The 23,799-nt window shown below is 46.0% G+C and overlaps 1 protein-coding gene across 2 annotated transcripts in view; it reads left to right on the forward strand.

Annotated features, from left to right (window-relative positions):
• Eogt (EGF-domain O-GlcNAc transferase) overlaps positions 1 to 23,799 on the forward strand; it is a 160,429-nt gene that overhangs the window by 68,476 nt on the left and 68,154 nt on the right. The window contains exons 1-3 of one of the 2 annotated variants that reach the window (XM_077641227.1): positions 14,711 to 14,840; positions 15,588 to 15,751; positions 19,879 to 19,976. In XM_077641227.1, the coding sequence (XP_077497353.1) occupies positions 14,825 to 14,840; positions 15,588 to 15,751; positions 19,879 to 19,976 (278 nt within the window). In that variant the 5' untranslated portion in view covers positions 14,711 to 14,824. Of the gene's footprint in view, positions 1 to 14,710; positions 14,841 to 15,587; positions 15,752 to 19,878; positions 19,977 to 23,799 lie in introns of those variants that run through there. The other variant, XM_077641228.1, reaches the window with a different exon arrangement.

Raw genomic sequence — 23,799 nt, forward strand, 5'->3', positions numbered from 1 at the left:
ACTGAATGAAAAAAAAAGCCTGTTCCGAGGCATGGGATCGAGCCACGTCCTTTGGCGTTTGAGGCGGATACGCTACCACTCCGCTACGGCGGCTCAAATTTCAGCCATGAATAAAGGCGCGTCTAGTGAATGCACTCTTCTGATGGAGAATTGTCACTGCTTTCGCTGCGTATATCCTGGCCTAACAGAGCTAGGCCATCGGAAATCTTTTCTTAACTGCTTTGTATCTTGTCTCCCGTCCCTAATAAACGATTTCCGTTAAGTAGCTCGAAGCTGACTGGCACAGCCATGGTCGTAGGATCGATGTTTACAGGGAGGCGCAAAGTCCTTCGATGCAAAATGTAGCCAGAGCCTCTGGTGGTGTATTTTTGTTTTCCTTGCTTTACAGTGCTTTTCTCAAGGGCAAACAAGTTGGTTTGTTAATGTAATATAAAACAAAAACTTGACGAAACGTATCTCTAGTTATTAACACAATTTGCAGTATATTTACTCTTTGTCCAATCATCACGCTCCCACTAAGTGATGACATATCCGCTGCTAAAATCCACCACTGTATGCTGACACCGTCAGCGCCAATAATTTGTTTTTGCGAGCTAATTAAAATATTAAAAACCGCAGTATATGCGGTACGACAGATGCTAAATGAATCATTATAACTCATTCTATGCAACGAACAGGCAAAACAATGCACTGAAAATGTGTTTCGGGGCCCCTTTAAGGGTTGAATCTTGTAGTTTGCGCTACCAGAGAACAGAATGCAACCATTGATTGATTGATTGATTGATTGATTGATTGATTGATTGATTGATTGAAAACTTTGTTTCCACCAATATACGAGGCTCTCCTACTCAGGTACGCAGGCCCGAGCAGGGGGCCGGGACTCCGCAACTAAAAGCGTGCGAGAATACATTGATTATTCGCGGCCTCAGCCGCTAGGCGGATGGGTTCTTTTTGGTCTTCAGGGTTTGCGCTTTGAAGCAGGGACTCCCAAGCTTCTTCGTCTAGGATGTTGGCCATAGCCCCAGGTGAAAAGGGGCATTCCCATATGATGTGGTCTAGTGTACCTCTCTGTCCACAATGTTTACATTTATCGCAGTCTCTGTCACCGATCTTGAGGTGGTGTAGTTATACGGGGTTGGGGTACTTTCCAGCCTGCAGCCTTCGAAGGCTTATGGCCTCTCCGTTGTTTTGTTGTTTGTGTGGTGTTGGGAATATTTTCCTGCTGTATTCGCATATGTCGATGTATGTGTTTAGCGTCACCTCGTGTTCTGGGTTGTCGAGCTTTTCTGCGTTCGTGCTGTAGTATGCGAGCGGGTGAGCGGCTTCGTTTCCAGACACCGATTCGTGGCCTGGGGCCCATTTGATTGTGATCTTACGTGTGATCTCTCTTGATTCGAGGATTTTCTTCGCTCTTTCTTTCGCTAGGTTCCATATAGCCGTTTTGCGATTACTGATTATTATATTTGCCTTCGTGCCGACGCAGGCCAGTGCGATCGCCACTTCCTCAGCGACGTCTGCATCCCTTGTCTTTACCGATGCCGTGATCAAGGGGGTGCCACTGCCGTTTGCCATTGCCGCGACTGCAGGTCCTGACTTGCCAGTGGCTGCGTCTGTGTATGCTACAGTGTTTGGCTCTAGTCCATTCATCTCTCTTTCGATGGCCTTGGCCCTGTCTTTTCTTCTTTCTTCGTTGTGGGTGGGACTCATATTTCTTGGCATGGCGAGATGCGCAAGTTCGCTCTGCAACCTTGGCTTAGGCTGGTTTTGGGATTTGGCCCTCTGTCGTGCTGGAGCCCGACCCATTCGAGGATTTGTCGCCCTGTTTCGGACTGGCTGAGTCTTTCTACTTGTGCGACTCGCGTGGCTTCCGCCACTTCCTCCCACGTGTTGTGTACTCCAATTCCCATTAATCTGGCTGTAGATGTACTGAATTTGGGAGGCTGAGCGCGCTTTTTACGCTTTTTCTTATTACGGAATCGATTTGTTCTCTTTCTCTTGCTGTTAAGTTCAGGTAGGGTGTTGCATAGCAAACTCTGCTGATTATGTATGCCTGATAGAGAGAGACGGGCTAGTTGGTGACTATTAGTAGAGTGCATCTTGAAACCGCGCAAAAAGAGACAAGGGACGAGGAAGAAACCAACAGGACAGAGCGCGCTCTGTCCTGTTGGTTTGTTCCTCGTTCCTTGTCTTTTTTTGCGCGGTTTCAAGATACACTCTATGTATGCCTGTACTAGCCTTAGTAAGCTCTTTTCTTTGATTCCCTGTTTTTGAGGGACAATCTTCTGATAAGGCCAGTGACTTGTGCTGCATACTCTAAGGAAGGGAATTAAGATTCATGTTCGAAAGCAACCAGGGGCCCGAGCAATAAGAATCGCTTGCGACGAAGACATTGATAAGATTAAGTGCTGTAGCTGCGAGGCTGCGCAGTACAGCTGCTCAACAATGGCGTATTTTACTTCCGAGACATTCACTGACATTCTAAAAAATGGTGCTTATAATCCTCGCAAAACACTGTCTCTTTACCGCTTGAACTGTCAGAGCCTAAAAAATAAATCGGAGGAAGTAGAACCTGAATTACTTAAACTTAACTTTAATTTTGACTTTATTGCTTTCACTAAAACTTGGTTTAGCTCATGTGCAGATGCTACAGAGTTTGCTGGTTACAAACCTATATCAGTATTCCGAGACGGAAAACGTGGTGGTGGTGTTATCGTTTGTCCTTTGATATATTGTCAAATTATTCACTAGTTTGTACTGACTTTGAAACTGTCTGTATTGCTTCTCCAAGAGTCACTATAATTGTTGTGTATCGCCCCCCTCAAGGTAATTCAGTCAACTTTTTTCAGTTCATTGATTCGTTTCTGAAATTTGCAAACATAATCAAGCTGCGTGTCATTGTGTTAGGTGACTTCAATATTAACTTTTTGGAGGACAAACCTTTGAAGATCAGTTTAAATGAAATTATGTTGTTGCATGGTTGTGACAATGTTATTGAATTGCCTACTCGTATATCATTACACACTAAGACATTAATTGATTTGTGTTTTACTAATTTCCCACCAAACAGCTGCATATCAGGTGTTTTTTTTCTTCTGGGGTTTGTGATCACTTGCCTTTCTTCTCACTTTTTCCTGAGAAGGCGAAATCGAATGCTCCGGTACATGCGCGGAGAATTTATGATGAAAAGAACATCTCCAGATTTTGTCACTTGATGTCTTCAATTAATTGGGTAGATGTATATCGTGAAGATGACTTGTCCCGTGCCGATGATATATTTATTCAGAAACTGCTTGAATGTTACGGCTGTTGCATTTGGGTTGCAAGCCCCAAGGGTAGCGTTGGCCTGGCGGCCTGGGGCAAAGCTGGAAACATCCGAAGGTCCCGGCAAAGGATGAGTCGACTGGCAACAGAACAACTTGTTTATTCTGGCATCTCAAAAGAGCAGCCGGTCAGGGCGACCACGTTACTCGAAGGAAGGAATCGAAGTCTCTCTCGGCGTCCGGGGCAGCGGCGTTTTATACCATCGGAGTCGAGGGCAAGAGGGAACGAGTTGGGAAGAGTCATCCGATACGGCGTCGCTTCGACATGTCCAGACGTGACGGGCGCGTCCGCCAGGCCGGCGCCGGTCAGACCTCCTCGCCTCCCAGTTGGGGAGCTCCTCTCCCCGGCTGCCGCGCTTTGACAAGCGTGGGCAAAACATGCACACACACACACACGCACGCACGACGACACGTGGCACTGAAACCTGCCTGGACACGCTTGGCGGGAGGCGTTGCGGCCGCGATGAACGAAGCCGCGGCGTCCGTTGCATCCGCGCCGGCTATACCGCGCGTTGTAGGCGAGACGTAACAGACCGCCCCGCCGGGAGAAGGAGATCCCGATGGTCAGGGGACTGCATCCGCTGTCCAGAGGGATGTCGCTCGATGATGCTCGTAATCGAAACCGATCGTCCCTCGACGTTGCTTGAGCGCAGCGCACAGAGAAGGCCTCGTTCTCGGTTCAGGATCACATAGGACACTGCAAAGTCACTTCGGGAGAGTTGCCATTTTTGTGCTCGTTCCCAGCAAGCGTTAGAACTACGCCGAAACGCAACCGCTCAGTCAGCAAGCACGAGACAACCCTCACTAAGCTCTGCCAGGCTCTTTCCCCTTTTATACTACTGCCTAGTTCCTTACAGTAGTCAAGCAGCACTCAGAACGCGTCCACAAATTGGAAAATTGCACTAGAAAGCACATAATCACTTTGAAACACTAAACAAAAGCAATATGTTAAAAATCCTGCCTCAGGAAGAAAACATCAGTAACCAACAACTTTGAGGCGGATTCCTACGTTAGGGGCTTCGACTTAAGCCATCGGCGTTACCGTTGAGACTCCCCTTTTTGTAACGCACCTCAAAGGAATATTGTTGCAAAGCGAGGCTCCAGCGCAGGAGGCGGCCATTTTTGGGAGATATGGTCTGCAGCCATTGGAGAGGGCAGTGATCCGTCTCAATGATAAACCTCGAGCCGGCTAGGTAGCATGACAATTTCTGAACGGCCCACACGAGACACGCACACTCTTTCTCGGTGGCGCTGTACGCCTGCTCACGACAGGTCAGCTTACGACTAGCATACAGGACGGGGTGTTCCACTTCTCCATTGTCCCTTTGGCACAGTACAACGCCCATGCCTCGCTCACTAGCATCGCGCTGAACAACGAACCCTTTTGTGTAGTCTGGCGATCGTAGCACAGGCTGGCTTGTTAGGGCGCTCTTTAGGGCGCTAAAAGCTCTTTCCTTTGTCTCGCTCCAGACGACTGTTTGGGGCTCTGTTTTTCTTAGAGCATCCGTCAGGGGAGCCGCGATATCGGAGTACCTGGGGATGTACCTCTGATAGTAGCCGGCGACACCTAAGAACGACCGAATATCGGTCTTCGTGCGCGGTTGCGGGAAGTCTCGCACAGCGGCCACCTTTATTTCAGAGGGGCGGCGACGACCCTGTCCAATCACGTGACCGAGGTAGACAACCTCGGCCTGTGCTAATTGGCACTTGGGAGCCTTGACTGTCAAGCCCGCTTCGCGCAGGCGGGTTAGCACTGCCCGTAAGTGTGCCATATGCTCAGACCAGGATGCGGAGAATATCGCTACGTCGTCTAAATACGGTAAAGCGAATTCTTCCTGTCCTCGCAACACTTTGTCCATGAGGCTTGAAAAGCAGTATGGCGCGTTCTTCAAACCAAAACTCAAAATTTTAGGACGGAATGTTCCCATTGGTGAAATGAACGCCGCATACCTACTAGCCTCTTCTGTAAGTGGAACCTGCCAATAACCCCTGACAAGATCTAGGGTGGAAATAAACTGAGCGCTACTAACTTTCTCAAGGCGCTCCTCGATGTTAGGGATCGGATAAATTTGATCCTTAGTGATGGAATTAAGCCTGCGGTAGTCGACGCAAGGACGAGGTTCCTTGCCCGGTACCTCAACTAAAATCAAAGGGGAGGTATAATCACTCTCACCCGCCTCAATAACACCGAGCTGTAGCATTTTCTTTACCTCAGCCTCCATAATATCGCGCTGGCGGGGTGACACCCGGTACGCCTTGGATCGTACTGGCTCTGGGGAGGTAAGTTCTATATCATGAGTAAGGACAGAAGTCCTACCAGGCCTCTCAGAGAACTGACCTTGAAACTCTTGTAAGAGTTGGTGTAGTTCGGTTTTCTGCTCAGGCGACAGCGGTGCTTTACTGAGTAAGTCACTAATGACCTGATCAGTGTCTTCCCTGTTCGTCACTGAGCCTAGTCCCGGAAGCTCGACCGGAAGCTCTTCGGGAACGTTTACCATCATACACACCACTGCTTCCCGTTGTCTATAGGGTTTGAGCAGATTACAGTGGTAAACTTGCTGTGCTTTCCGCTTTCCTGGCAGACTCACCACGTAGTTAACATCCGACAGTTTTTGAACAATCCGTGCTGGGCCCTCCCACTGCATGTCGAGTTTGTTTTTTAGCGATGTGCGCAATACCATTACCTCATCGCCCACCTCAAAACGACGGGCCCTGGCTGTCCGATCATAATAAACCTTGGCCCTCTGCTGGGCCTTTGCCATTGCTTCACCTGACAACTCCTGTGCCCTTCTTAAGCGTTCGAGGAGACTAAGCACGTACTCGACCACGACTGGGTCGTCGCCCCTGCCTTCCCACGAGTCTCGAAGCATGCGAAGCGGAGACCGCAGCGAGCGACCGTACACCAGCTCAGCTGGCGAAAACCCCGTAGCCGCATGCGGCGCGGTCCTTAATGCAAACATCACCCCAGGCAGACACAGCTCCCAATCACTTTGTTGCTCAAAACACAATGCTCTCAACACGCGCTTCATGACGGAGTGGAGCTTCTCAACGGAATTCGACTGTGGGTGGTACACTGAGCTGTGTAACAGCTTTACCCCACACCTTTCGAGAAAGGCTGTCGTCAAAGCGCTGGTAAACACTGTGCCCTGATCTGACTGGATTTCCGCAGGAAAACCAACTCGCGCAAATATGGACAATAGTGCATTGACTATCTCAACTGAGCTGAGTTCTTTAAGCGGCACTGCTTCAGGGAACTTTGTCGCTGGGCAGATCACAGTCAAAATGTGTCTGTACCCCGTGGCTGTTACCGGCAGAGGTCCCACTGTATCAATAACGAGCCGTCTAAAAGGCTCCGTAATGATAGGTACCAACTTCAACGGCGCCCTCGATTTGTCCCCTGGTTTGCCAACCCGCTGACAGGTGTCACATGTCCTCACAAAGTGTTCTACGTCACGAAAACACCCTGGCCAATAGTACTCTTGCAAGAGACGGTCCTTAGTCTTCTTAACTCCTAGGTGACCGGACCACGAACCGCCATGCGACAAGCGCAACAGATCCTGACGGTAGCACTGAGGCACGATCAGCTGATCGAACTCGACTCCCCTGCGGTCTAGATACTTCCGGTACAAGACACCACCTCTTTCCACAAAACGAACATTTTTCTTGGCGATACCTTCCTTGACATTGCAGCGCATGTTTTCTAGGCTGCCATCCTTTTTTTGCTCGGCTATCAAAGCCGACCGGCTGACTTTTAGCAACCTATTAAGTCCATCGGACGTAGGCGCGATGAGCAAATCTGCAGATAGCTCTTCTAACTTTCCCGTGTCGGGCGTTTCCTCTCCAGTACCTGGTGCCTTAAGCGCTACAGGCTCAATTTTATTCAGTTCGGACGTGCTCTGAATATCAGCTTGCTGCGCCTCCGACCCTTTCTCATTGTTCGACAACGTCGGCCCCGCAACTACCGCCTTTGCAGCGAGCTCCCGAACTCTCGATCTGGTTAAGGCCTGAACGCTAGCCTCACCAAACAAAAGACCCTTCTCGCGCAGGAGGTGATCGGACCGGTTCGAAAATAGGTACGGGTACTGGGGGGGCAGCCTAGATGACACTACGGCCTCCGTCTCAAGTGCTCCGAAAGGTCCTTCAATAAGCACTTTTGCTACGGGCAGACACACGCTATGAGCTTCCACGGCTTGCTTGATCCATGCGCGCTCCCCGTGAACATATCGGGTTCTACGTAAGAGCGGTGAACTACATCCATTGTAGCTGCGGTATCACGAAGCACTCGGCACTCTTTCCCGTTCACGAGGAAGTCTCGCATGTAAGGCTCGAGAAGCTTCATGTTCTCGTCAGTGCTACATAATGACAAACACACGACTTCTCTTTTTGTTTCTGGACACTGCGCCGAAAAGTGACCCGGCTTCTGGCACGTATAACACACGCGCGCTTGCCTCGCCTCGAACCGCTTTCTGCGTTCGGCTTCGGCTGCCGCCGTCTCCTTACGTTCGGTCGGACTGCTTTCACTCGCATCCGCACTACGCGTGTCCCCCCTTGCTCTCATGGGTGTGAACTTCGGCCTCTCAGACTTGGAGCCAAATTCACCCTTTTGACCGTCCTTAGCTCCGCGAGCCCGACGCGTCACAAACTCCTCGGCTAGCTCGGCGGCTTTAGCCACTGTACTAACGTCTGGCCTATCCAAGACCCAGTACCGCACGTTCTCAGGTAACCGACTATAAAACTGTTCCAGCCCGAAACACTGCAGAATTTTCTCGTGGTCACCAAACGCTTTCTCTTCTTTGAGCCACTCCTGCATGTTTGACATAAGCCTGTAGGCAAACTCTGTATATGACTCATTTCTGCCTTTTTCATTTTCCCGAAACTTCCGACGGAACGCCTCCGCTGACAGCCTGTACTTTTTTAGCAGACTTGATTTCACTTGGTCGAAATCCTCTGCCTCCTCTCTCTTCAAGCGAGCGACTACGTCGGCCGCTTCGCCGGGTAACAAAGTGAGCAAGCGCTGTGGCCACGTTTCCCGAGAGAACCCCTGCTTCTCGCACGTTCGCTCAAAGTTAACCAGGAACAAACCAATGTCCTCTCCAAGCTTAAACGGCCGCATCAGGTCAGTCATTTTGAACGATACCCGTTCTCCTGCACCGTGTGCCTGACTTCCATTACGAGCGCGTTCCATCTCTACCTCGAGACGCTTCATTTCCAAAGCGTGTTGACGGTCGCGCTCTTCTTTCTCTCTATCTTTTTGCTCTTTACGTTCGCGCTCCTCTTTCTCTTTTTGTTCTTTACGTTCGCGCTCGTTTTTCTCTTTTTCTTTTTGTTCCCTCTCCTCAATCGTCTCAAGGCATTCCGACAGCTCGTCATCCTCAGCCTCCAACTCAAGAATAGCCCTTAGCAGTTCTGGTTTTCTGAGTTTGTCTGAGACATCCAGACCCAACTCTCTTGCAAGCTCCAGCAATTTCGGTTTGCGCAACGACTTCAAATCCATGGCTGCTCCGAATGCTGCTTTCTCTACTGCCTACTATTGTCTTGCCGCAAACTAACCCGGCAGCAACGACAACACAATTACCAGCTCTGTTTCTGACACTAACAAAAGCCTGGCAAAACTCAGAAGAAGAAAGTCCCGCACTCACCAAACCTCGCAGCCAAGAATTCAGCGCAGTCGTTCCGCTGCAGGCAACCAGTCATCACACAGGGCTCGTTGCACTGCTCCCGGATGGTCGTTGTGCTGCTCAGCATACAGTTGAACGCATATCTTCGCTGCTGGCCTCCGTTGTCGGGATCCCACCGCTGGCAACCAGTTGTTGCATTTGGGTTGCAAGCCCCAAGGGTAGCGTTGGCCTGGCGGCCTGGGGCAAAGCTGGAAACATCCGAAGGTCCCGGCAAAGGATGAGTCGACTGGCAACAGAACAACTTGTTTATTCTGGCATCTCAAAAGAGCAGCCGGTCAGGGCGACCACGTTACTCGAAGGAAGGAATCGAAATCTCTCTCGGCGTAGTAGTAGTAAGTGGATGAAAGGGGAAGAGGAAAGGAAAATGCACGGGCCTGTGACTGGTGTTAAAACACCACAACCACTGCCGGCGTGCAGATAGAGAGAAGGATAGGTAGGGTTTCAGAAGAAGAAGGAAGAACGCGCGCGCAGGGGCGCGCGCGCCGAACCAACCCTCTCGGCGTCCGGGGCAGCGGCGTTTTATACCATCGGAGTCGAGGGCAAGAGGGAACGAGTTGGGAAGAGTCATCCGATACGGCGTCGCTTCGACATGTCCAGACGTGACGGGCGCGTCCGCCAGGCCGGCGCCGGTCAGACCTCCTCGCCTCCCAGTTGGGGAGCTCCTCTCCCCGGCTGCCGCGCTTTGACAAGCGTGGGCAAAACATGCACACACACACACACACGCACGCACGACGACACGTGGCACTGAAACCTGCCTGGACACGCTTGGCGGGAGGCGTTGCGGCCGCGATGAACGAAGCCGCGGCGTCCGTTGCATCCGCGCCGGCTATACCGCGCGTTGTAGGCGAGACGTAACACGGCGCTGCGTTCCCAACCCAAACTATAAAAAAAACACAGAAAGGCTAGAAAAGAGTGGATGACAGGCGCGCTTTTGAAACAAATAAAGCAAAAGAATAAAATGTTCTTTCATTTTTTGAAAACACGATGCACGGATGATTTAATTAAGTTTAAGAAGTTTCGTAACAAATTAAATTGAGATTTAAAGAAGGCTAAATCTCTTTTCTATATTAATAAGTTCTCGTGTATTCTGCACAACCCTAAAGTACTTTGGCAAGGTATTAACGCCATCACAGAGAACAAGGAAAATGATCTTCCATCTGAGCTAAAAATCATTGGGGTGAATTATACCGGTAAGTCACTTGCAAATAAACTCAACAAACATTTTTTAGCTGCCGGAGCATACCAGCCTTCAGTTAGCTGCCATTTGACTTGAACTGTAGACACTTATTTGCCCTCCTGCAGCACTGATTCTATATTTCTGTCCCCCACTTCAGCGGATGAAGTTGTTTCTATCATTAATGCCTTTAGAAACACGTGCTCACCTGTAAACGACGAAGTAGCTGTTTTTCCTATCAAATGTGCAGTTAATATTATCGCTGGCCCCCTTACGCATATTTGTAATAGAATGCTGCTCTCTGGTGTATTCCCTAGCAAATTAAAAGTCGCATGTGTGGCCGTGCTATTCAAAGGTGGCAATAAAAATGACCCGAACAATTATCGTCCCATTTCGGTATTGCCTCTTTTTTCAAAATTAGCTGAGCGTGTTCTCTTCAGGCGAATAAATAACTTCTTACAAACTAAGCATCTAATCTGTCCCCAACAGTACGATTTTCAGGCCGGTAAATCAACCCAATCAGCTCTGTTAGATATTAAAAACTCTATAATTAACAATTTTGACAATAAGCTTTTTTCTGTTCGAATTTTTCTTGATTTGTGCAAAGCCTTCTATTATGAGAAGCATTCAATACTACTTCATAAATTAGAGACTTACGTTATCCGTGGAATTGCAAATGCACTTTTGGAGAGTTACCTAACCGCACTTATCCAGTACACTCAGATTCATGATGCAAAATCTACTTTTGGTGCGATAAATGTCGGTGTCCCTCGGGGTTCAATTTTAGGACCACTTTTATTCATTTTATACATTAATGACATTGTTGACATTCCATTAACTCCTAACATTATGATATATGCCGATGATACTAATGCCTTTTTTTTCTGGCTCCAATCTCCAAGTACTTCAACAACAATCTAATGCCTGCCTTAACGAGTTAGCGGTTTGGCTGTCTGTTAATCAACTTAAGTTAAATGTCAGCAAAACAAAGTTTATGCTCTTTCATCCTAAAAACAAACCATTAGATCATCGCGTCAAACTAGCTTTTAATGACTTGAACATCGAGCAAGTTTATAGTTGCCGCTTTCTAGGTGTGTATTTTCGCAGTGATATGGGGTGGACAGATCATGTAAACTGCATTAGACTAAAAATGACCAGGTCTTTTTGTGTTATCTATCGTATTAGGCATCTACTTCCACTACAGGTTAGAAGACAATTATACTTTGCCCTTGTTCATTCCCATCTTGTATACTGCAATCAGGTGTGGGGAACCTGCAACAAAACCGATTCGTATAAATTGCTTTCTCTTCAGAAAAAAGCTACGCTCAATATGTTCAAGCACAGTTGTCGAAAACAATCTTTTCGAAACATTTCATGTTTGCAATTTCTTTCATTCCTACAATTTGAGTTTGGCTGTTCACGTTTTTTATAAAGTAAAGCATAATTTCAGGTCTTTCCAAAATGCTTATAATTCAAGAAATGTTATGTATGGTTTACGTACGGTCGCCTTATCCACTGAAAGACCTTGAACAAACTATGGAAAACAAAGTATAGATAACCAAATTGTAACATTGTGCAATGCTTATCAGTCTCTAATAAAAATTGCCGTAGAAAGTCATAGTGTATCTGGTTTTAAGAAAAAACTGAAGATTCTTTTTCCTGTATAAATTCAGCTAACTTTGTATATTTTGTCTTTTGCGTTGCTTCTTTTACTGCCGAGTGTGCATATAATGTTTTCTGCCAATTGCTGTTTATTATCTTTGCATCGCTTTTTCAGTGTTTGCTATTTCTATCATATAACTTTTGTCGCTTGTTTTTAAAGTGTCTTTTTTGTTTTTTGCCATGCGGCCACTGTTCGATGTATTATTCGAGGTGTAGGCCTCGTCAGGAGGTTTGCCTCGTCTTCCTCCTTTTGCCTCACCTCGAGGGCATATTGTATTATATGGCCAAATAAAAAATACTACTACTACTACTACTACTACTACTACTAGTTTGTGGATTAGGGAGCCGTTTTTGCCGTCGGCTTGAATAATGAGGACGAGGATCCTGATCTGGCTCACCATGGGTACTTTTTGGCTGTCTACTATGATGTCGAAACTTGATTTTTCCTTCTTACTTGTGTAGACTAGTAGTTCTGATTTTTGCGGCGAGCACTTGAGTTTTATTTTCGCTGCGTACTCTGTAGCTGTTTTGGCCGCGTGTTGTATAGTTTCTCTTGTATTTCCGCGTCCGAGCCTTCCTTTAGCCAGATGTTAATGTCATCGGCGTAGAGGCTGAACTTGATGTCTGGGATTATTTTGAGCAGAGACGGGATGTTGATCATTGCTATGTTGAAAAGCAAGGGGCAGAGTACCGATCCTTGTGGTGTGCCTCTGTCTTTTGTCTTGATGATTGGAGATTCAGCCTCTAGGAATTTTAGCTTGAGCCTTCTCTCTGAGAGGAAGCTGCTTATGTAGGCAAAGGTTTTTGCCCCGACATTCATACCTTCAAGATTCTTGAGAATTGCATCATGTCTGACCCGAATTCAAGTATAGGTCTTACATAGGCTCCGTATAGTAACAATAATCTGTCGCGGCGCATCCCAAACTTTTTATTGGCCTAGAGCGCGCTCTCCTTTAAACACAATGTTCTTTATATGAAGGCTCCAATTAACCTAATGCTGGGTGATAGGTAACACGTAGATATTTAACGAATTCCACTTGTGGAATCACGTTAGAGCGATGGACTAATGAAATATGTGCAAAGGCGTGTCTGGTGGAAATACGAATACGCCGCATTTGTCAACATTCAGGTATCTCTTCATCCCTTAATTTTCCTAGAGACTGCTCGTGTTTTTCCGTGTAGATCCGTCCTTCATTTGCCCACTCCCCTAGATATTTGTATTCAGCTGCTGTGGGTATCTCGCCTATTGTAAGCACGTACCTGATGAGTTGTATTGTTGGAAATCATCAGGCCTGACTTAATGGCGCTAAAACTGAAACCTGGAGTGTCTCCTTCGTCTCCCCAGCAATTTCCCAGAGTTTGCAAATATTCCTGAATATCTGCTAGTAGCTAGCACAATATCGAACACATACACTAAACAGGGAAGCCGGCGTTTGCTTGACGACCTTTCCGCCTAATCTGTACCCAACAAACACAAAACCTCCTCAAAATCTCACATAAATATCACATCAGGACATTTGGAATGTCCCCAGGAGGTCATTTTTCCCGAAGACATCCAAAAAACGCCCCGACAACTAGCCGTGTCCAAAAAGTTGCGTCCCAGGGACGGCCCCAGAAGGTTAATGCTAGATTTCTCGGCTCTGGCTCAATAAAATTATTTCTTCTTTTTCATGCAGACTTCAGGCATCTAAGCGCACATATGTGCCAAATTTCAGGCACATGCTTACGTTACAGGTGGTGTAATACATCTGTCCACTCGTGTGATTGCTTGCTGGCTAAGCCATTCAGACTTACCTGTTTACATGAAATGTGCTTTAACAAGGTGAAAGTTTGGGCTGGTTAGTGCATGATCTTGTGACGGGAGCAGCGCAGCACGAAATAAAAAAGAGAGAGGTGGGACACGACGCTGAATAACAACCATATTTTTAATGCACGTTCGTCGAATAGAAGAAAAAGAAGAAAGCATGGAAAACGCACAAGATGTACACGTGGTAAAATATTAAGACATCGCACGCAGATAATCAATTTCTCTGTCACGAAGCGCTATTGAAGGTATGCAGACGAATACGTCGCTCTTTGGTCGGATGTTTAGTTTCATTTCTGAATTTTATTTGGGCCAGGCGCAGTCCTGCATCTCATAGAGTTTCTAAAGAAACTTTAAAAGGGTACAGCCACAGATCATCATCGCCGTCATCATCACGATTAGCAGACAACCCCAAGAGCGCGTGTTTTGCGTACATTTTTCTCTACTGCTGCAGCCTCATAGAGAAGCATACTACATCTACTCACAGAGTACGAAAACAATTTGCAATTTTCGATGGTAACGTCTGTTTTGTTAAGAAAGTTAGTTTTGGTCATGATAGGAGGCGCACATTTCGAACAAAATAGCCATGAATTATTTGCAGTCTGGCAACAAGGTACCTGTCAAGTGGAGAAGCAGACAGCAAGGGTGTGACATTCCCGTAGAGCCAATGGGGACGATTTTGAAATGCGACGGTGGCGGTGCCTGGGAGTTGGCGGCGCGGCCAGCGCGGCTGATTAGCAGCTGCTTAGGGCGCTCGCTCGAGTACCAAAAACGTAAATAGTTTTCTCCAAAGAACAGTTTATTAAAGGAAACATCAGTAGTGACAATCGATGTACAAAAGTGATTTTAGGCATCTTGGGCATTGCAATATCAGTGACAATCGTTCTAAAAATCAAAATTAATAAATTCCATTATGGAAACCTAGAACACATGAGCCGCCAGATACCAGGATCGCTGCAATCGTTCCGACCGTGGCGACACTTATGGCGCGGACGCGCAACTTGCAACATGCCACAGCACTGGCAGACAGCACACTGAGCACAAGGAAGCATGGGGCATGCCTGGGATTGACCGGCATGTGAGGTGCAGGCGGCGGAAAAAAACGTTCCTTTCATTGTCGAGCCCCTTTTTCTTATCACGAAATGAAGTGTATGAGCAAGATCAGCTGAGTTACTGTCCGAGCAACATGCATGGCGTGTACCGTGAGTGTTGGATCTTTGTTTCGTCGATTGGCAGAAGTCGGCTTCGAGTTGACAGTTCATGAGGAGAGCTTACCTCTAGCTCCTTGTTTCGTCAGCTCGAACTCGTTGAATATTGCCCAAGATGTTAGGTCCTGAATACAGGCAGAAGCTTGCGCTAACTTTGTTGCAGCTGACATCGGCGACATTCAATGCATTCTCTCCCAGAGTGGCGTACGAACTTTAACTGGACAAGCCAAAAACCTGTTCAGTGCATTGACTCATGCGAAAGAGATCGCGATAAGCGTCAGTATACTGCGCCTGCTGCGGCGACAGTGAACGAAAAGATCCGTGGCGACCTGTCTCATGTTTGTTCTTAAATTTTTGTTTCCTCATTGCAGCTCTTTGTGGTGCCTTGTATTGTTTCAGCTTTCTGTCACCGCTTACATTGTGTAGGCGCTTTTATAGAACAGGTTTCACCGTCCGATTCCTTCATGCGATCGTTGTAGGGCGCGCAGTAGAACGAGTCCGATTTCATTCAGGATCGTTTGGGAATAGGAGCGAATACTCCTTATTGAGACACGACAGCATGCGCATACCTCACACATCGTTTTCGTATATTGTGCACTGTCCCTGCCGTGTTTCGGATCGACAAGTTTACGCTCTTTTTTTTCATGCGGTGTGCAAAAGTAGTCTTGCATCGTCTTATTTATATAATATTGCGTCGAGTGATCTTTGTGCCTATACGTTCTTAATGGCCCCCCCGCGCAGGCTTTCTCGTGGCCGCTGTGGCCGCGATCGCGGCGTCCGAATCTCCGGGGTCCAGCCGTAAGCTGCATGACGCCAGGCTTCCCGACGAGCACATGGGACCATTCTTCCGCAACAACCCGGACGCTGCGCGGAGGTGCCAAGAGGACGCCTCTTGTCCGTACAAGGTGTGCAAATGGGCGAAGGGTGTCAGTGACACAGCTTGGAGAAAGAAATCGCACAGATATGTGTAGTGCTCAAGCATAAAAGGTGTATTGAATGAAAAAAAGCTGGATTGCTGTTAAAGATAGCCTCCTTCGAGCTCAGTGTATTGTCACCATTTCTTGACCAGGACGTTAGCCATGGGGAAACAGATTTGTCGAGTTTTTTATTTTCATGCAGGTGTAATGCATTTGCCAAAAGTAACGGGTCAAAGGAGTTTGCTTCTCAACTAAACAGTGAAACCCTTATGGCATCCCTAAAGACCAACAGAAAAGGCGAGGGCAAGCGTTCTCTTTACCTTAACCGTGTCGCAAGTGCACAAGAAATGGCAGTAAATGCTGGCCTTAAGTTTGCTGATTGCATTATTTTCGGAGTTAGTGCTGCAGTCACTACGGCGATAAGACCAGCAGTGCAGTCTAGAATTTCACCTGATTTTAAACAGTGCTAATGCGGGGGCACAACATATTGGTAAAGTCCTTCAAATGGAATATAAAAATTTTTGCAGAAAATGTTGCTTTTTCTGATTGACAAGTCGAAAAAGTAGCCGCAAACTCGTGTGTCAGTACACAAGCCGAAAGTATCAATCAGAAGTTCTGGTAAAAATGCTGCCATTCTCTTTGAAGATGCAGTAGAGATGCCTCAACTGACTGAAAGTCGTGAATAAACTACTTGCTACTCTGCTACTCAATATTGTTACCAACAAAGCTGCATGCTTTTCTACGTGTGGAATAGGCGTGACATGACAGTGCACATTGCTTGGGCGAATGTGTTGTGGCGAACCCAATAGGTCGCAAATGGCAGTAGGGCTAATGCCATTAAATTTATTTGTGTGACACTGCCCGAATGCCCTCAAAAGTTAAGGCAGCAAGCACTTAACGGCATTAAAATTGTACATCTGGCACAGGTATTAGAGCTGAAGGGGTGCTATGAGGGCTCTACTCAACAGCTGAGGAACAAGCCCCATTGCCTGATTACTTTGGGCAGAGACTGTACATGCACCCCCGCCCCTTGTAACATTACCATTTCTCAAAAGTTGATGCTCCACTCAACTGGTGCTGTCCTTCACCTTCTCAAGATAAGTCTATCCATGCTCCTTGTTGCAACTTGTACAGCCACTGCAGTTTCTGATGGTTATCTCACGAGGAATGGCACAAAGAACAGTTTTTGACTTAAGGGGGACGTAGCTTTTAGCAAAAATTTGTTAATTTCTTGATGTATTTGCAAGAATTTTGGGGGCATATTAGAAAAAATTTTATCACCACTCTTTGAAACTTTCACTGTTTTATCTGTGGAAACCTGTTTTCAATATATATTTTTCCTCTGAATCTTGTGCAAAGGCTCCAGAGTTAAGAAAATGTGTCAGAAGGCTGGTTGAACATTTATTGCGTTCCTACTGGTGTGTTACATACAGATTAAGGCATTCTTAGAATTTTTTTTTTTACTAAGCACAAATTGTGGTTTTGAATTTTTGTGATGCAGTGTCCATTGGCTCATCTAATGTGAGAAGAGCAGCAATTTTAAAAACAAAGAATGCCTTGACCTCCTCTGATGGTCCTAGGAGTACAACAGAAAAGATGGGCTGAAACTAAGTAACAAAGTCATGAAAAAATCTGCTCCACAAGGCGAATATCTACGTAAAAACGCGTAATGGAGAAAAGTGCCCACTGTTTGGGCATTTCCCTGCAATGCGCAGTCGCTGAGGTTTGCGAAACAGTTTATTTAACGATTACTTCCCGGTTGATTTCAGCTGTGACATTTAAGGACAGCGTAAAAATGAAACATATAAGTGGATACAAGCACAAAAACCAAATTTTTGGCCATTTTATTTGAACTTCAAAATCGCATCCCCCTTAACTCAGATCTCTTTGCCACTCTTAACTCAGAACTCTTTGCCACTGTAATTACTCAGTGCAGTGTTGAAAGGGCATCACACACCGTCATTCTGCCGCACGATTTTTCTTGTTTACGTACATTACGAGAAAGGATCTTGATGCAGTCTTTTAATCACTCACGGCCAATGTCTCTACATTCCTTACATCAAGGATGTCAGTTTTTTGCTAGATTTTTTTTAAACTTATAGAGTTCCACACTGCATGACTCTTGCACTATATATGTAACTCCTTTTCCAGGCTAGATGAGGGCCATTGCTGTTAAAGTGGATGTATGTTGGAAACAAGCTGGCAGCCTTTGAAACCAAGAAGAGTACACAGGATTGTAGACTTTGTTTAGTGTATTCTTGTTTTAGTATGGGGGGACTTCTAAAGATAAAGCATCCTGGCCCATGTTGTTTAGTATAGTGTTGATTGGGGTGGGGTAGCATAGTGATTTAGCATAGTAGGGGTAGCATAGGGGTAGCATAGTGATTTAGCATAGTAGCATAGTGATTTAGATATGACAACTTTATAGAGGGTAGAACAAAAGACATTCACATTCCTGTGTTGGTATCCAAACCCACAACCTTCGCATGTCATGTGTTGGGGCTCATTATACTTTATCTCACAAGTTGTTTCCAGTACTGTGGAAGGCAGAGCTCTCTTCTCGAATTAGGGCCAAGGAAGACAGCAAGTATTCCTTGAAGTATTTTCGCAGTGCTGTGACTATTTCTTGAACAGTTATTGCAGGAATTGAAAAAACACTTCACTGTGGTGCTATGAAAGTACGCCGAACATTTCATTCACTGATTAAATTAGCAGAGAAAGTCTGCACAAACACAGAATTGCAGAGGCCTGCCGCAAAGTGGTGTGCCACCATTCGTAAACATGGTGTCTGCCGAGTCAGCCGAGTCTCTTGCATACAGCAGGTGGAGACTGGTGCATTTTCCTTCCCAGTGATCGAGTCACTAGTCGTTTGGTAAGAGGCATGGACGGACATGCTTTGCAGTGCATGCCGTTCTGATTGTCTCAGATTGCTACAGCCTTCAACGCATTGTAAACAACTTGTGAGATGGAGTATACGTGACCAGTGGTTTCTGTGTTCTCCCCTTCTGCTTGTGAATGTATTCATATTACATTGAACCTAGCTTTGAAATGGCTAGCCAGTGCCAGCCCAGCCATAGCAGCAGTGGGTGTGAAATGGTGTGATGTATTGTAGGTGCACGCGGAACATGACCTAATGGGGAGGGCAGCAGCCATGCAAAACGTTTTTTTTTATGCTACTTATTGCCGCCAGAACCAAGACGCTCATTGCACTGTTGAGCAGACATAATAAGCCCTTGATCCCATTCTGCTATGTTGGAAGGATAAAACTTGACTGCGAGAAAGACTGTAACTTGGCCCTTTTCTAATGTCAGGAATTAAAAAGTTGAGGGGTCAGCGCCTGTGATTTGGCTTGTGAGCTTTTTGGCAAAGCAGTCTTTCTGTCCAGAACAGCCTGGATCATAGTTCCACTGATGTCAGCCTGGAGGCATCCAAAGCCAAATGTTGATGAGTGATGGTCTTTCCATAACCTTTCATAAATAATTGTGGAGCACTGTAGTCTGCTGCATTGGGGAAATGCGAGGGCATTTGCATTTGAACGTCAACAACTTTCTTTTTTGCAAACTTTCTTTTTTGTCAGTTGTCTAACATCAGTACACATCTCCAACACACTTTCCCTTCGTACGCACCACATGCTCACTTCATGCTCGTCTAATATGCTTGAACCAACGACCTTTCGTGGTTCATGCGTTGTGTGCCTGCCTGGCTTACAGAGGGCCTGGGTTCGAACTGCAATGCCAGCGAATTTTTTTTTTTGTTGAAAGTTGGCAGTTATGCTTTAAATATGCCTTAAATAATGAATATTCGCAGCACATCATGTCTTAAAAGAAAACTAAGAACTGCAACTGTGGACTATATCCCACTGCGTAGAAAGAAAAGGCACGTTAAGCTCCATAACTTCCACCCCATTGCCAGATAAAGTTGTCATGAAGTATAGTTGAGCCGGACTGTGTGCAGGAGAATGTATTCATTGGTAGCATGTTCACAGAGCTCGGTACTCTTTCAAGATTTGACATTTAGGGCAGCCGTGATTGGCTTCTGTCCACTGTTTTTTCTGGTGGCATACCAGGAAGAGAATTCGGCTCAGGCTTCCTTCCTTGCTCTGAAATTTCCTGCAGCACCGCATCAATGGCACGAGTTGCTGGGGGTACGAAGTGGACTGCTCGGTGCGAGACAGGTACAGCCCCACCAAGTGCCCCGAAGACTCTGCTGGCTGGTGAGTTTGTCTGACATTGCTGTGTCTTTCTTTTGGCTCCGTGATTGTCCTCACTTCAATGCACTAAAAGCAGTGGCTACCCCAAAGGGGCCCGAGTGCTTCACCGAATGCTGAATGCATGCTTACGTGACTTTGAAACCACAAAAATTGGGCGAGTTTATTTTTTGATCGTGGTCGTATCCACTTGTATGCCTTGTTTTTTATGTTGTCTTGAAGTTTCGTTGTTAAAATTGACCGGGATGTACACTAAAAAATTTGTTTCGTGAACCTTGTTGGTTGTGCACTGCTGGGAACTTCATTACGGTTTCATTACAAGGTACTCACCTTGCGGAGCAGATTTCTGTGCAATTGTTTGATCTATATTAACTCCGTCTGTTTTGTTGCACTCCAGGAGCCATAATGCAGGTCAAAACATTCTTTGCTTTTGAAATTTATGATTTTTAAATTGATTGCATGAAATTTTCATCTCACTCTAGAAATGCCAATGGCACTGCACTGCAAAAAAACTCAGTACTAAATTTTGTGCTTTTAAAAGAAAAATTACAAGAATGTCTTGAACTTTAGCATTCCAGTATAACACCATGAATGTTGAATTAGCCTTCTGGCGCAATTTTTTAACTCTGCAGCCTTTCCATAAGATTCAGAGGAAAATTATGTATTAGTAAGCAATTTTCTGCTCATCTAACAGGCAAATTTTTTTACAGTAGTCGCAAAATGTTTTCTAATATGCTAAAAAAATTTGATCTAAATTCCTGAAATAAATAAAAAATTCTTGCAATGCCTGGTCTGGTATTGCAACACAACCGTGCAGTTCATAGGTGAGGCAGATCAAATTAACCGGGGCAAAATTCAGTGGCCTTATTTTTGTGCGCTTGAGTGATACCACCCTGTTCCTGGCCTCAGTTAGTTTCTCGTGTCCTTTGTTTCTGCAAATATTATAGCCACACCCCACAAATTTGCTCAGTTGCCTCCACTGGTTCCAAGCGGGTCACTGGTGTATGCCTGGCTCTGAAACACTGCACTGGTGCTTGGAATATTTTATCCCTGGCAATCTCTTGTGACCTCTGATGCTGATCTGTCTCTGAGGCTTCTGCTGTCTGCTCAGCACCACTAGAATCTGCGCCCTGTGCTGTCATTTCAATTTCCAGATGCACACTGTGTTGCGACAATGGCGTGGTAAAGCTTCCGCAGTCACCTTCGATATCTTTATTTTTAAATTGCAAAAGTTTAGCTTTTGGCCATATCTCAGTGGAGGCGAAATACAATAACGCCCAATAGGGTAGAACGTTGGGCCGGTTGGTGTAGCGACAAATTTAAAAAACTTTGTGCAGAATAACACACGACGGGAGGGAGAAACATGCACGCACACACAAGCTCTTGTGTGTGTGTGTGTTTCCCCCTCCCGTCCTGTGTTATTCTGCACAATGTTTTTTTAAACAATAACGCCTGTGTTCTGTGTAGTGTCAGCGCACGTTGAGGAAGCCCAGGTAGTCTACATTAGTCCGGAGCCGTCCACTGCGGCGTCCCTCAAGGCCCATGCATTGCTTTAGGATGTTAAACCCCAAAGTTAACATCTTGTTTTCTTTCGCTTTTAGTCTTGTCTCTGGTTTTGTCTTCGTTTCCTCTGTGCAGCAGGTTTTTACTTTTGGCTGTTTTAACATTAGAGCAATAAGGCTTGCATTTGGCAGAAAATCCAGTATCTGCATTGTCAGCATTGTGAACAAAAAAAGCAGGTGGCCTACATGCCACCTAGATTACATGACCTTGTTACATCATCACAACCTGCCCACAATGGAAGGTGGCAACCTGCCCAGCAGATGGTGAGCAAACTGCCCACCGTGGCAGGTGGCAGTTAAACTAATGATTAGTCGCAAGAGATTGCTCAGGAAGAGCAACCTGGATCTCACAAGCCTCACCGGCCGGGGCAGTTGCGCATCACTCAACCAATGCGCCATTGCACCAGTAGTGCTATGAGGACTCCCCGCAATCTATGAATGTTAAGTAGGGAATGACCTTGTCTGTGAAATAATACGGAAAAGAGGACTTCAGGCTGCTAAAGGGAGCCACTAACGTTATCATGTCGTACACTCAAGGCAGAGCTTAAGTGTCCCCTTAAGTTTTTTTTTCGTCTGTTTTAACGCGACAGCGTTAAGGCTTGTGTAGTGCAGAAAATCCAGTGTCATCGTCGTCAGCGTCTTCAGAGTTGTGAGCAAAAAATCCCCGGAGAAGCAACTTTAGGCGGGCCAATTAGGTCACGCGACCTTGTGGTGTCATCGCAACTTGCTCGCTGCATTGTGAGCAAACTGACCACCATGGCGGTTAAATAAATGATTGGTCGCAAGAGATTGCTCGGGAAGAGCATCCTGGGTCACACAAGCCCCACTCGTGGCAGCACCTGCTATCACAGGTCAGTGGTGTATTGCTTAAACACAACACCACTGCACCAGGAGTGATATGCGGACTCTCAGGGATCTGTGAATGGAAAGCCGAGAATGACCAATTCCGCATGCAGTTGAACCTATTTGCAGTGGAACCCTCTGTAGTTAAGTCACTCGGACCAGCAGAAATCTTTACTCTATAGGGTCTTTACTATATCAGTTGTTCAGGATGTCATGGCTGTGAGGGTTCTCTCTGGCTTCTGGCTTATGAAAAAGTGTGTTATGTTGGCTTATGAAAAAAACACTCGGTAATACCTTCCATCCTGCACTTATTGACCCTTTATGTACTATTTATTTTCAGTTGACTTATTTTATGTTATCACGTTTTTTATTTCGTTTACATCTTGTGGAGGTACTGCATTTGCTTATTCTTGACTATTGCACAGAGGGAATAGTTATGCAACGCGCACGGCACAGTCAAGCACCACAAAACCTCATGCGCAGTGCTGCGCTGATGCGCTGCGAACGTTCGTCCTTTGCTGAACTAGCATACTACTGCTTGCATGTTTTCATTCTCTCCCTGTGGTGTTTCCTTTTATTTGTCTAACGCACTCAAGTCAGCTGCTAAATTGCAAGAAGTTCCAGAAGAGTGCTGCACTATGCATCTGAAGGGAATTGTGGCTTGTTGTCAATTCCTCATTGAGGCTCAATTTTTTTTCTATGGATCAGCATGGCAAACTATCTTTGCTTTTCTCACTAACATTGAGAAGTGTGTGTACTCAACAAAACATTGGTGTTGTCCCAGAAAATATACCACAAACTCTGTCTCTGCATGCCATCTCCTTTGATGTCTTTGAGCTTATTCTCATTGGCACGCCAAAAGTAAATGCATTGCACCAAAATAAAATTCTTTTCAAATGTCACCATCAACTGTACCTTGACAGAACCAACACCATGTCACCCCTCTGCCCTCTTACCATGCAGTGTGCTGGGGAACTGAGAAATACACAAGTTGCCTGAAATATACTGCATATTCTTATGTTCTGGAACAAAAGCCCTTTGCTGGTGACGAAGGATGCTTCTGGCTTTGAGCATCTTCAATGGGGTTTGATTCCTTGAATTTTGAGCGAGCTATTTTGTATGCCAGCTTGTGCCAAGTTGATGTCATGGGACTGCTTAGTATCGGACTCAGACAAACGTTTAATGCAATTTCGTTACACTTCTTAAGTGACATTTTAACAGTCCATTTCTATTGTTCAACGATCCACAATAGCACTAAAAGGATTATTCCTGTCACTTAGCCAATGCAACTCGTTTTGTGATTCATACAGCGTAGTCACTTCAGAAGAAAAGTCACATTGGGGTGTAGTCTGATCACACTTGGTGCACATTGTGAATCCAGACTCCATTTTGACATTGGTGAGATCTTTGTGCATGTTCAGTTT

The sequence above is a fragment of the Amblyomma americanum genome, chromosome 10 (genome assembly GCF_052857255.1).
Source record: "Amblyomma americanum isolate KBUSLIRL-KWMA chromosome 10, ASM5285725v1, whole genome shotgun sequence".
Lineage (NCBI taxonomy): Eukaryota > Metazoa > Arthropoda > Arachnida > Ixodida > Ixodidae > Amblyomma > Amblyomma americanum.